This window comes from Petromyzon marinus, chromosome 36 (genome assembly GCF_048934315.1).
Source record: "Petromyzon marinus isolate PM22_M1 ecotype Great Lakes invasive population chromosome 36, UKy_Petmar_22M1.pri1.0, whole genome shotgun sequence".
Lineage (NCBI taxonomy): Eukaryota > Metazoa > Chordata > Hyperoartia > Petromyzontiformes > Petromyzontidae > Petromyzon > Petromyzon marinus.
This window is the reverse complement of record NC_133702.1, coordinates 152,152-166,600: the sequence shown is the minus strand read 5'-3', so window position 1 is coordinate 166,600 and position 14,449 is coordinate 152,152. Positions and strand designations below refer to the sequence as shown.

The 14,449-nt window shown below is 50.3% G+C and overlaps 1 protein-coding gene across 5 annotated transcripts; it reads left to right on the top strand.

The window, feature by feature from the left end:
* Positions 1-280: 280 nt before the first annotated feature.
* On the top strand, positions 281-14,033 carry LOC116949477 (cyclic nucleotide-gated channel rod photoreceptor subunit alpha-like). Of its 5 annotated transcripts, none has more exons than XR_012946015.1 (4): positions 281-1,937; positions 1,971-2,201; positions 2,264-6,742; positions 10,900-12,557. XR_012946015.1 is itself a non-coding variant. In XM_076071979.1 (2 exons), the coding sequence occupies exon 2, from the start codon at positions 12,553-12,555 to the stop codon at positions 13,957-13,959; it is 1,407 nt and encodes a 468-aa protein (XP_075928094.1). In that variant the 5' UTR covers positions 281-6,742; positions 10,900-12,552; the 3' UTR covers positions 13,960-14,033. The 5 variants fall into 5 exon arrangements, 1 of the variants encoding a protein (XP_075928094.1); XR_012946017.1 differs by having other exon boundaries at positions 281-2,201; positions 2,264-2,395; positions 2,462-6,742; XR_012946016.1 differs by having other exon boundaries at positions 281-2,201; positions 2,264-2,857; positions 2,924-6,742.
* The last annotated feature ends 416 nt before the right edge of the window (positions 14,034-14,449 follow it).

The following is a 14,449-nucleotide window of genomic DNA, read 5'->3' as shown; positions in this document are numbered from 1 at the left end:
CCCCCCGCTCCAGCACCCCCCCCCTGCTCTAGCACCCCCCCCCTGCTCCAGCACCCCCCCCCCCTGCTCCAGCACCCACTGCTCCAGCACCCCCTGCTCTAGCACCCCCCCGGGCTCCAGCACCCCGCCCCCCTGCTCCAGCACCCCCCCCTGCTCCACCCCCCCTGCTCCAGCACCCCGCCCCCCTGCTCCAGCACCCCCCCCTGCTCCACCCCCCCCCCTGCTCCAGCACCCCGCCCCCTGCTCCAGCACCCCCCCCCCCCCCCCCTGCTCCAGCACCCGCGCCCCCGACATCTGCCCCCCCGCGGCGGCGGCGTTCTCGGCAGGGCGAGTGAGGCGCCCCGCACTGTGGGCGCGGACGTCGCTCGCGCTGGTTCTGTCGGTGCTGCGATGGAGGCGAGCGTGGAGAGGTGGGTTGGACGGTCGCCTCTGTCTCTGCCGTGACCAACGAACGCCAATTCCTGTGTCACCATCGTGGGAGATATAACAAAGTACACAACTAATATATCATGATTGTTTTGTGTATATTACTCTATAGTTTTGTGTCAAATTCCGACCCATATCTCACAAAGAGAGGGGCTCGCCGTCTATAAATATCTGGTAGGTCACCAGCATTGGTCAAAGCGACGAGCCTGAATGTTGATTTGTAACTTTCATCCTTACCTACGTGTCGATAGTTCAATTTTAATGTGCAATTTTATTGAGGGACTATGTTGTTTTCTTGGTGTGGTCAGTGACTGTTTTTCCTCTTGTTTTGATGCCTTGTCCAAGTTTGGGAAATGATGCACTTATGCAATTTGAACGCATATACTTTCTTTGTATTTATTATTAATTGCTTCCTATACTTTGTGTTGTTTGTTGTAACTTTCTGATCCGCCCCTACTGGACATCTGTGAAAAAGAGCTTCAGGGCTCATCGGATTTCTCCAGGATAATTCAAGATTCCGATAAGACACTGAATTGTGAAACCGGTCCAGTTTGTGTTGAATGGATGCTGTTGAAATGACGCACTCCCATAAGGTCGTGTGACTGGTGCGATGCGTATACACTTTTATTTAATTGAAACGGGGTTAAACACTGAAAATAGGACAAATTACTCTGAACGAAAGTGCATAAACTTTTAAAATCTATACAAGTACAATTGAAACTGTTGCAGAAACGTCAAATTAAATGCTTCGTGTAAATACTAACACACTGTTGTGCTGCAGCTAGCCAGATCGTGTTTCTTCTTGTGGATTCGTAGTAACGAGGTGCACGGGATTTGAGTTCACGAGGCGTCACACCAACCGTGCGTGTCGGGAGTCCAACCGAGTCGCATCTACGGACTGGGTTGGACTCCCCCCCCCCCCCCCCCCCGTGTGTGATTACAGAGACACGGCCGAGGAAACCGCTTCGCGTTTCACCGCCGACTGCTTTAAACAAACCTCGCGCTTGTCCCTTTGTCGGCAATTAATGCAAAACCAATTCATGTCACTCAAACTGGCTGTCAATGTCAGCAAAACCCAGCGTGTCCTCTTCTCCCCAAAGAAAACTCGGCTCTCGTTTCCACCTCCAATTACGCTGTTTGGAAACCGCAGCGTTAAAAAAAATCAACCACCCACCCACTCACCACACTGCAGGTTTAGACTCACCACCCACTCACCACACTGCAGGTCTAGACTCACCACCCACTCACCACACTGCAGGTCTAGACTCACCACACTGCAGGTTTAGACTCACCACCCACTCACCACACTGCAGGTCTAGACTCACCACCCACTCACCACACTGCAGGTCTAGACTCACCACCCACTCACCACACTGCAGGTCTAGACTCACTACCCACTCACCACACTGCACGTCTAGACTCACCACCCACTCACCACACTGCAGGTTTAGACTCACCACCCACTCACCACACTGCAGGTCTAGACTCACCACCCACTCACCACACTGCAGGTTTAGACTCACCACCCACTCACCACACTGCAGGTCTAGACTCACCACCCACTCACCACACTGTAGGTCTAAACTCACCACCCACTCACCAAACTGCAGGTCTAGACTCACCACCCACTCACCACACTGCAGGTTTAGACTCACCAACCACTCACCACACTGCAGGTCTAGACTCACCACCCACTCACCACACTGCACGTCTAGACTCACCACCCACTCACCATACTGCAGGTCTAGACTCACCACCCACTCACCACACTGCAGGTCTAGACTCACCACTCACCACACTGCAGGTTTAGACTCACCACCCGCTCATCACACTGCAGGTCTAGACTCACCACCCACTCACCACACTGCAGGTCTAGACTCACCACCCACTCACCACACTGCAGGTTTAGACTCACCACCCACTCACCACACTGCAGGTCTAGACTCACCACCCACTCACCACACTGCAGGTTTAGACTCACCACCCACTCACCACACTGCAGGTCTAGACTCACCACCCACTCACCAAACTGCAGGTCTAGACTCACCACCCACTCACCACACTGCAGGTTTAGACTCACCACCCACTCACCACACTGCAGGTCTAGACTCATCACCCACTCACCACACTGCACGTCTAGACTCACCACCCACTCACCACACTGCAGGTCTAGACTCACCACCCACTCACCACACTGCAGGTCTAGACTGACCACCCACTCACCACACTACAGGTTTAGACTCACCACCCACTCATCACACTGCAGGTCTAGACTCACCACCCACGCACCACACTGCAGGTCTAGACTCACCACCCACTCACCACACTGCAGGTTTAGACTCACCACCCACTCACCACACTGCAGGTCTAGACTCACCACCCACTCACCACACTGCAGGTCTAGACTCACCACCCACTCACCACACTGCAGGTCTAGACTCACCACTCACTCACCAAACTGCAGGTCTAGACTCACCACCCACTCACCACACTGCAGGTTTAGACTCACCACCCACTCACCACACTGCAGGTCTAGACTCACCACCCACTCACCACACTGCACGTCTAGACTCACCACCCACTCACCACACTGCATGTCTAGACTCACCACCCACTCACCACACTGCAGGTCTAGACTCACCACCCACTCACCACACTGCAGGTTTAGACTCATCACCCACTCACCACACTGCAGGTCTAGACTCACCACCCACTCACCACACTGCAGGTTTAGACTCACCACCCACTCACCACACTGCAGGTCTAGACTCACCACCCACTCACCACACTGCAGGTTTAGACTCACCACCCACTCACCACACTGCAGGTTTAGACTCACCACCCACTCACCACACTGCAGGTCTAGACTCACCACCCACTCACCACACTGCAGGTCTAGACTCACCACCCACTCACCACACTGCAGGTTTAGACTCACCACCCACTCACCACACTGCAGGTCTAGACTCACCACCCACTCACCACACTGCAGGTCTAGACTCACTACCCACTCACCACACTGCACGTCTAGACTCACCACCCACTCACCACACTGCAGGTCTAGACTCACCACCCACTCACCACACTGCAGGTTTAGACTCACCACCCACTCACCACACTGCAGGTCTAGACTCACCACCCACTCACCACACTGCAGGTCTAGACTCACCACCCACTCACCACACTGCACGTCTAGACTCACCACCCACTCACCACACTGCAGGTCTAGACTCACCACCCACTCACCACACTGCAGGTCTAGACTCACCACCCATTCACCACACTGCAGGTCTAGACTCACCACCCACTCACCACACTGCAGGTCTAGACTCACCACCCACTCACCACACTGCAGGTCTAGACTCACCACCCACTCACCACACTGCAGGTCTAGACTCACCACCCACTCACCACACTGCAGGTTTAGACTCACCACCCACTCACCACACTGCAGGTTTAGACTCATCACCCACTCTTTGTTTTTTTCGGTAAAGTCACGTAGAAATAATAAAAAATAATAAAAAATAAAATTATATAATAGCATACGACGTTTAGATCGCAACACAAGCAATCATCATCAGGTAGAGGAAACATATAACCGCAGACAGACCTTAAGTAGGGAGAATTAACACAATTCTAGATTTAAAGCTTTCGTGACTGCTAGGATTCATACTCTTTGGTTCTATTGGGTAAAGTCACGTAGGTGAAAATAAAATAACAAAAAATCACCTACGTGACTTTACCCAATAGAACCAAAGAGTATAGAATTAACACAGATATACCAAGGGACACAGAGAGACGGAACATCACACTAAATCAAACAGGGTTTAGCAAAATTTGGAAACTATATAAAGCAACACAAACGGTCGGTTAAAACACAATTAACGCATGGTTTGGTTGAATACGCTGTTTCAAAGATTGTTAAGTTGTAAGTTGTGTGAAATTTAAGATAGTGATGGAATACTTACCGTAGAGAGACCTTTGGGGGGGAGACACGCGCACAGTTAAGGGGTAAAGTAAATCTGTCCCGAGGCTTTAAGAAGGCCAGCGATGTAGGAGGGCTAAAGCTCATAGACAATGGGACACAAATTTGCATGATATAAGTTGTCAGGCACACAGTTGTCTGATCCCCTGCTGATTTTGTACGCTTGCCCACTGACAAAGAAATGATCAGTCTATAATTTAAATGGTAGGTTTATTTGAACAGTGAGAGACGGAATAACAACAACAAAATCCAGAAAAACGCATGTCAAAAATGTTATAAATTGATTTGCATTTTAATGAGGGAAATAAGTATTTGACCCCTCTGCAAAACATGACTTAGTACTTGGTGGCAAAACCCTTGTTGGCAATCACAGAGGTCAGACGTTTCTTGTAGTTGGCCACCAGGTTTGCACACATCTCAGGAGGGATTTTGTCCCACTCCTCTTTGCAGATATTCTCCAAGTCATTAAGGTTTCGAGGCTGACGTTTGGCAACTCGAACCTTCAGCTCCCTCCACAGATTTTCTATGGGATTAAGGTCTGGAGACTGGCTAGGCCAATCCAGGACCTTAATGTGCTTCTTCTTGAGCCACTCCTTTGTTGCCTTGGCCGTGTGTTTTGGGTCATTGTCATGCTGGAATACCCATCCACGACCCATTTTCAATGCCCTGGCTGATGGAAGGAGGTTCTCACCCAAGATTTGACGGTACATGGCCCCGTCCATCGTCCCTTTGATGCGGTGAAGTTGTCCTGTCCCCTTAGCAGAAAAACATCCCCAAAGCATAATGTTTTCACCTCCATGTTTGACGGTGGGGATGGCGTTCTTTGGGTCATAGGCAGCATTCCTCCTTCAAACACGGCGAGTTGAGTTGATGCCAAAGAGCTCCATTTTGGTCTCATCTGACCACAACACTTTCACCCAGTTGTCCTCTGAATCATTCAGATGTCCATTGGCAAACTTCAGACGGGCATGTATGTGCTTTCTTGAGCAGGGAGACCTTGCGGGCGCTGCAGGATTTCAGTCCTTCACGGCGTGTGTTACCAATTGTTTTCTTGGTGACTATGGTCCCAGCTGCCTTGAGATCATTGACAAGATCCTCCCGTGTAGTTCTGGGCTGATTCCTCACCGTTCTTATGATCATTGCAACTCCACGAGGTGAGATCTTGCATGAAGCCCAGGCCGAGGGAGATTGACAGTTCTTTTGTGTTTCTTCCATTTGCGAATAATCGCACCAACTGTTGTCACCTTCTCACCAAGCTGCTTGGCAATGGTCTTGTAGCCCATTCCACCCTTGTGTAGGTCTACAATCTTGTCCCTGACACCATTGGAGAGTTCTTTGGTCTTAGCCATGGTGGAGAGTTTGGAATCTGATTGATTGCTTCTGTGGACAGGTATCTTTTATACAGGTAACAAGCTGAGAATAGGAGCACTCCCTTTAAGAGTGTGCTCCTAATCTCAGCTCATTACCTGTATAAAAGACACCTGGGAGCCAGAAATCTTTCTGATTGAGAGGGGGTCAAATACTTATTTCCCTCATTAAAATGCAAATCAATTTATAAAATTTTTGACATGCGTTTTTCTGGATTTTGTTGTTATTCTGTCTCTCACTGTTCAAATAAACCCACCATTAAAATTATAGACTGATCATTTCTTTGTCAGTGAGCAAACGTACAAAATCAGCAGGGGATCAAATACTTTTTTCCCTCACTGTATGTTTTACATACCACTTACACAAACACACATACCATTTACATACCACTTACCCCTTACACAAAAACACATACCATTTACATACCATTTACACAAAGAACACATACCACTTACATACCACTTACACAAACTACATACCATTTACATACCAAAACACATACCACTCGCTCCAGCGCTGTCCTCCAGACAGTCTCGTCCCTTCACCTGATGAAGGCCGCTTGTGTTGTGGCCGAAACGTCGTAAGAATTTTATTGTTATTTTATTTTATCAATTTATTATTTTATTCTCATTCTACGTGACTTTACCGAAAGAACCAAAGAAGATGAATCCTTGCAGTCACGAAAGCTTTAAATCGAAATTTCACTTACATACCACTTACACAAACTACATACCATTTACATACCAAAACACATACCACTTACATACCACTTACACAAACTACATACCATTTATACAAAAACACATACCATTTGCATAACATTTACATCCACATCGAAACTATTTGTGCTAGCGAGCAGGATCGCAAGGCTCGTGTGGTGGACCCAGGCGGAGGGTGGCACAGTCGCTGGCAGCTCGTGGCTTGTGTCACCGTCATCTACAACTGGCTCGCCATCATCTGCAGGTGATGCAGCAGCTGCCCGGAGTTGTTATCGTTCCGCATGTTCACCCAGGAATTCCTGAGTCTCACGGCTGTCTTTTAGAAGGGCCTTGCCATGTTTTCCGCAGTAGGGGGCAATGTTGCTGCTGTATGTGTGATCCCAGTTGAGGCTTGCCTGCATACGATCAATCCTGGGTTTAACCAGATTGTGAGGATTTTACAGATCCTTGAAAGATTTGGACATCAGCGAGCTCCTCCGGCAAGCGAGGCTGCGCTGGCTGGGTCATGTAGCTCGTATGCTCAGCCACAACATGCCCAAGCATCTCCTGTGCGGCCGGATAGATGGGGCTCAACGGGCGGCACCTGCTCGAGAAGAGATAGACCAAATTTACGTTTAACTTCTTTCGCACCGTACGTAGCCAACCGTGCTAATCGGAGATGCGGGGGAAAGAAAACAAACTAAACACAAAGCAGTTTGATGACTGATGTGGTACAGACGGACGTGGAGTTGATTGGACTTGCCGATGACTGGTACCAGTAGCGTCAATATCGGCTTCTGTGGAGGAGGTTCGTGAAGGACGCTATTGGAGAGGTGGAAAGTCACCCTCCAGCAACAGCAGAGGAGCGACGCTCACAACAACAAGCGGAGCGCCGGGCAGATAAAATTGAGAGAGTTGGCAGTGGGGAGCACAATTGGTGTATCTGCACAATTGGTGTATCTGCACAATTTATGTATCTGCACAATTTGTGTATCTGCACAATTTATGTATCTGCACAAATGTGTGTATCTGCATAATTTGTGTATCTGCCAGCCATCTCAGTCAACCCATAGCACCTGCTGGGTCTGTTCCGTGACCTCGCGCCAGTGGGCCTTCGCCACTTCCCGTGGCCTCAAAGTGCACCTAGCCTGGCACAAGTCCGGTGGTGACGTCGCCGCCACTTAGTGGTGATCGGCGGTTATTGTTGATCGCCGTTGTGTTATTTTCAGGTAAACTTTCTAGCACTGGGATGATTGACCAATGTCAGTGACATTGTGTTCTCTTATAGGTGCTCGCTAACAGCACTTGCCCCTACAGTCTGCTAAGGCTATACGGGGGATCTTTGTCTTAGCTATGGGAGGAAACTGCTGAACACCGATGGAAGTGACGTCACGATCGTGGAGGCAGGTGGCCAAAGCTACGAGTTGGGGCCCCTTGACAACCACCGTAAGATTTGTTTTCAACAACAGTTCAACAACAACACAGCAACCCTTATGTGACGATGTGATTAGGCAAGAAGAGCCGCGATACATAGCCTGGGTGTGACTGCGCGAGACAAATACAACATTGGGGCCCCACCTAACCGATTACTGAACCCCCTGAGCTGGTAAAGTCGTCACTACGCCACTGGATGGAACCCATTGAGGAACAGGAGAACGTTACAAAGTTCACACTGAAAAAGCGCCCGGGTCGGGAATTGAGCGAAGAGTTCTGCGTATATTGAACTAACGGTGCCAGAATTCTGCACTCCCGTAGACTGACGGGGTGTGTGTCTGACGGAATGTGTAATGTAGCCGATATTGACTCACCATCCCAATGCCCAGTTTAACACGTAGGCTTTCACGACCAATATCATCCATAATAGATGTTTGGGTTAGATCACGTAAATAAATGTGTCGTTAAACCCCGCCACCACCCGACACAGCCAACTAGTAGCGGTTGTCACGTAAACAGAACATGCCAATTCGTCACTAGTGTAGTGACGTTAATACTGGTAGGGGATTGTGTCCGTCCGTCGTGCATCCAAAAATAGGAGGGGTGGGGCTGGGTGGAGAGGGGAGGGTGGGGAGGGGCTGGGTGGGGAGGGGAGGGTGGGGAGGGGCTGGGTGGGGGGTGGGAGGGGTGGGGCTGGGTGGGGAGTGGCTGGTCACCCCGTGGTGCCCTTATAAAACTCAAAGTTTAACCTACTCACGCCGGCTTGTGGCCGCCCTCACAGTCATGTTTGTGGAATACACCACGTGGTGCCGCCGTTGACCCTGGCCATTGACCGAGCAACCCAACGTTCCTACCAGCTCCCTCCGCAGGAATGTGTTTGGAGTCACTACGGCGCTTAGCGCCAGCTACTGGCGCAGGAGTGGAAACGTACGTAAGGGAGTCGTCTCTGTCACCAGGCCCATAGGTGGACATGGAAGCTGGCCATAAGGGGGTATGGTTCTGGCAAGGGTGGGAGGAGAGCAAATGAGGACGTGCTACTCCGTGTGAACCCGAGAGGGCACGTGACCGAGACAGGGTAGCAAGGGGGGCCGAAGGGGGCTCGAGGGACACGTGACAGGGAGCCGAGGCCTTCTGGAAAGATCCAGAGGGGGGCGTGGCCCAAGGCGGAGCAAAGCGGTGCTCGGAAGGGATCAAGGGGAAGCCCCGAGAGGAATTGGGGCTCGTCTGTGCAATCAACCCTGGGTGCTACGTCCCTTGGGTCTGCGCTCGGCATCGTGGGCCAGGCAGCGTGTCAGCTGACTGACTCGTTCGTGTAGTTAACCCGTTACTCACAGAGTTAACTGTGTAGTTATCACTTAGAACCAGTGTACGTTTAGAGTTACCTTGTTGGGAAGCTGTTAAATAAAGTGTTGCCTCCAACTCCAGTGTGTGCCTCTGTACAACACACTACACGAGTACAGCACTAACCGGTGTGTTGGTTAGCCAAGCCACAACATTTACAATCTGAGTACGACGTTTCGCCAGTAATTACAACTAGCTTCATCAGGTGACATACAGATTTGTGGACAAGCCTAACTGTTTCGTTTCTTATATAGAGGCGTAGATGTGGTGACCACACTTCTGCGCTCTTGCGCAAAGTGAAAGGGTGGGAGGGTATTACTGAGTCAACGTGCACTATGCATGTGCATTATGTGAGCCCTTTGATCTTGTCCTTCCTGTCTATTGTGTGTATTAAAATATCCGTACCAACGGTAATCCCTATTAAAGTATGGTGCCCTTTATAGGCATACATTTAAATCATGTCTTATTTGACGACTAGCTTGTTTGCCCGTCCAAGGACGGGTTTATTAATTAGGGGGGGGGGGGGGTGTCCCATGTGGATTGACGTCACGAAACACATTCACACATTAATGGCTCATTAGTAATTCGCTTCCACGCAGCACTGAGGCAGTAGCTATCCGAATGGTTAAAATTATTTTTATTTCTTTCAATTTCGATAGATTATCTAATTAGTCTTGGCCAGTAGTAGCTAGTTTTGCACAGCACTTCAACATTATTAAAATCAATTGAGTGTATTTCTTGGCACGCATGTTCTGCTACTGCTGACAGTTGTATTTGGGAGTATTTAATATTTCTCTGATATTCTTTTAATCTCGTGCTGATCATTCGTCCTGTTTGCCCAACATAACATTTGCCACACGTGCAGTTAATTCTGTACACACCTTCTGTTGATAGCTTCGGTAATACATCTTTTGTATCAGATATTAATTTCTGTATTTTACGTACCGTGCCAAATCTGACTCGGATGTTTTGCTTTTCCAAACATCTGGCGAGTTTATCAGTTGCTCCCGCAATGTACGGTATTTTGATCGTTTTAATTACTTGGGCAGTTTCAATGTTCGTGTTATTTGATTCTTACGCTGTCCTGGTCACGTGCCCTCTTGGAATTCAACCAGACTGTCACGTTCTCAACTGCCCTCTCTCTGACAGTCACCAGAACATGTCCCCTCGGTCCCCCTTCCATTCCATAACAGACTCTGGTGTCAGAGAGAGGCTCTGACACGCACAGTTTCACTCTTCTCTCAGTAACTGGCACTAAACGCCGTAGTGACCCAATATACGTCACTACATAAGGAACGAAACAGTTAGACTTGTCCACAAATCTGGATGTCGCCTGATGACGCTAGTTGAATTACTGGCGAAACGTCGTACTCAGATTGTAAATGTTGTGGCTTGGCTCTCCAACACACCGGTTAGTGCTGTACTAGTGACGAATTGGCCACGTTCTGTTTACGTGACAACCCTTACTAGTTGGCTGTGTCTGGTGGTGGCGAGTTTTAACGACACACATTTACGCGATGGAACTCACCTTTATTATGGATGATATTGGTCGCGAAAGCCTACGTGTTAAAAAAACCCGTTTTTAATGTGGAGGAACAGGTCTGAGGCCTATGGCGTGCTTGTTATGTTGTTGTTGTTGAGTCGCAGGGCGAGCTTCCCAGACATCCAGAGGCAGCACGCCGCGCTGCTGCTCCCCGTGGACTACCTCTGCGACGCCGTCTACCTCGCCCACATGGCCCTTGCGAGCCGCACTGGCACTGGTACCGGCACGGCACCGCGTCAGCACAGAGCCCCGCTCCCCCGTGTGGCCCACAGGTTGTGGTTCGAGTAATATTAGCGAGCAGCTATGGAGACTGCGACGGCGCACCTATGCGTGATGGTGTGGCCACCACCACGCCTAGCCGTCTTTGTCTCCACAGTGATGATGTTTACACACTGCAGCAGGCACTCATTTCAGGCCGGGTCGATCTAGGGGTGGTGCACTAATGGATCAGATATTCACTCGTGTTGGTTGCAAGTAAATTTAACTTAGATCGCCTATTTATTAGTGCTGTCCGCTAACCACTGTGCCACCCCTTCTCACTATGCCATTGACATATTTCACACCTGCAGAGTAAAAGTGATTTCTCGCTAAAATGAGCATTGAGGTGGTGCTGCTCTCCTGTTTCCAGTCTGAGGCAGTGGTACAAATTACACATTCCTTTGGTGGGGACGAGTCGATCCAGACAACCATAAGGCCGTTGTCCAGTTCGCCGTCAGCGTAGCGCAAGCTTTGTACGTACTGTACAAGTAGAGTGGTGACATGGAGTGAACCCTCGCCCCGTGACATTAGCATGGCATTTAGGTGCCCATGTGCTCTACAACGGTATCTGGACAAACAAAATTCTCACCTCAGATCCAACCGCTCGCGTTGTGCATGGTGCGATACAAACGCACGCAGGAGAGACACGGGTCACTGGAATCCAGCGCAAACTCTTTATTTTAGATATACTCAAACTCTAGAGTGACTGCACAACAACACCTCTCCTCCCCGTAGTAGCCAAGCCAACGGGGTTTCTGCCACCCCGTGGCCTCATGCCCCCACAGCCTTTTGCATGCGATATCAATCAGACACAATTCCTACTTCAGCCACCGAGTAACCAATCATTATATAAATAAATTGCTCCAGGACCAGTCTTTACACCTCTCTGAACACAAGTACATCTATTCCCGGTGTAGCACTGCAGCATGGCTGATAATATAATTAATTATCAACACATTCAATGTCATGTTTCCAATATTGCTAGGTGTAGATGTTTATAGATCAGCCATTCACGAACCCCGTGACACGTGCATTGAACGAACAACCCAATGCCCCAAAAAACACAATACCCTGACTATTTCCAACAGCTGCAACCCTTCTGGAAAATAATCAAAGTTAGGAAACAGTGACATCAGCAAATCAACCACACAGATGAGAGAAGCCCAAACTCGTCACAGGCATTGCGGAGTCTGGCGACAGCCACTACTTCATCCGGTCTGGTGTCCATTCCTAGTCTTCTCTCTGGACTTTCGATTGTTGGGCACAACAATCGAATGCAACCGGATTTACGGGGTTTAGGAGTCACATGAGATGCCTTCGACGCCAACGTCACAGTGGCAAAGATTGTTTCGACATGAAATTGCGAGCCATGCGCAGTATATTCATATGCATGTGCCGAGTCTTATCCAAATTGAGTAATTTATAGGTATTGGGATGTTTGTATGGATTTAAAAAAACAAGTTGAATGTGTACGGCTGCACCATTAACTCGTCATCCACATGGTGTTTGCAGGTTTTATGGAGCGTGGGTTTCTGGTAACGGACGTGGTCAGGATCCGTGAGCGCTACTTGCAGTCATCTCGGTTCAAACTCGACGTCTTGTCCGTCCTCCCAACGGACATCCTCTACCTGTGGGTCGGCACAAACCGCCCCGAGTTGCGGTTCAACCGCCTCCTGCGAGTCTCGTGCGTGTTCGACTGTTTCGACCAAATCGAGACGCGGACGAAATACCCGAAGAGCTTCCGCATCTTCAAGCTGGTCGTGTACATCTACGCCATGGTCCACTGGAACGCGTGCGTCTACTTCCTGCTGTCCGCCCACATCGGTTTTGGCACCGACGGCTGGGTCTACCCTAACACCTCGACGGCCACGTTCGCGCCCACGGCGCACCAGTACCTGCACTCCCTCTTCTTCTCGTCGCTCGTCCTCTTCACCGTGGGCAACATGCCCCGGGCCGAGCAGGACGTGGAGTACGCCTTCATGATCGTTGACTTGCTGATCACCGTATTTGCGTTTGCCACCATTGTCGAGTACATCTCGGGCATCGTTTTACGGGACAAAGCCGACGTGCGGTTCATAGCAAACTTCTGCGAGGTGAGAAAGTACGTCAAGTATCACGGCATTGGCCAGGAGACGGAGCGCAGGGTGGTGACCTGGCTCGAGTTCTTGCACTTCGGCAAGAAGGCGCTCGGCGGGGAGGAGGAGGCGGCGCTGCGGCGGCTGCCCATCACGCTCAGGGCCGCCATCGCCATCGACGTCCACATGCACACGCTGCGCAAAGTGGAGCTGTTTCGCAACTGCGAGATGGGGCTGCTGGAGGAGCTGGTGCTGAAGCTGCGGCCCAAGCTCTACAGCGCGGGGGACTACGTGTGCCGGAAGGGCGATGTCGGCAGGGAGATGTACTTTGTCAAGGATGGGAACCTGGCGGTGGTAGCGGACGACGGCGTCACGCTGCACGCTGTCTTGGCGGAGGGCAGCTACTTTGGTGAGATCAGCCTCCTGAACATCACCGGCAGCAGAGCGGGCAATCGGCGCACGGCAAACATCAGGAGCATCGGTTACTCGGACCTATTTTGTCTCTCGAAGGGCGACCTGCAAGAGGTGCTGTGCGAATACCCCGCGGCACGCGACATCATGGAGGAGAAGGGCAGGCAGATCTTGGCGGGCATGGCCCTTCTGAGCGATGACGTCGCTGTTGCCGCGCCTACCGGCGGCGGCGGTTTCTGCGCAATCCCTGGGGGAGCCCTGAGCGATATGGAGCACTCCGTGGAGGCCCTGCAGATGCAGGTGGCGCGATTGCTCGCGGAGCACCGCTCCATGCAAAGGAGGATGAACGCGAGGCTCTGCGAGCTGGAACGCATCTGGGGCGAAGCGGATTCCCACGAGGGTAGCAGTGAGACCGATTAATTTGTGGGCTCTGACATCAACACGCAGTACACTGAATATACTTCTTGCATCAGAATAAAAAAAAATCGAGCACGTTGGGTATTGGCGCGATCGTTCTTATCACGCAGGGCAATCATCACAAAGGGAGTCACCATTGTTTCACAGATGAAGTCTGCAGTAATTTCGCAATAGTGGAGAATTTGGACCATGAAGCCAGCACACAATGGCCTACTTTTTACAAACAATATCACAGGATCTTTAACATCTTCTGTGAAGCAGACTGCACGCATTTGTAATGACGACACCCGCAGTTATAACCAGGGCGGCCTGCCAGATTCAAACCGTGAACCTCTGCTCGAGTGGTGAATGTGCTACCGCTCAGTACTGTCACTTTGGTTATATACATCGTTTATCACTTGCACCACTCTTAAGTGTTGAATACATTTGATGTGTTAATTATAATCATGGTTGGGGGTGGCTGCTTCCTCCAGAGGCTTCGCGCACTTACTTA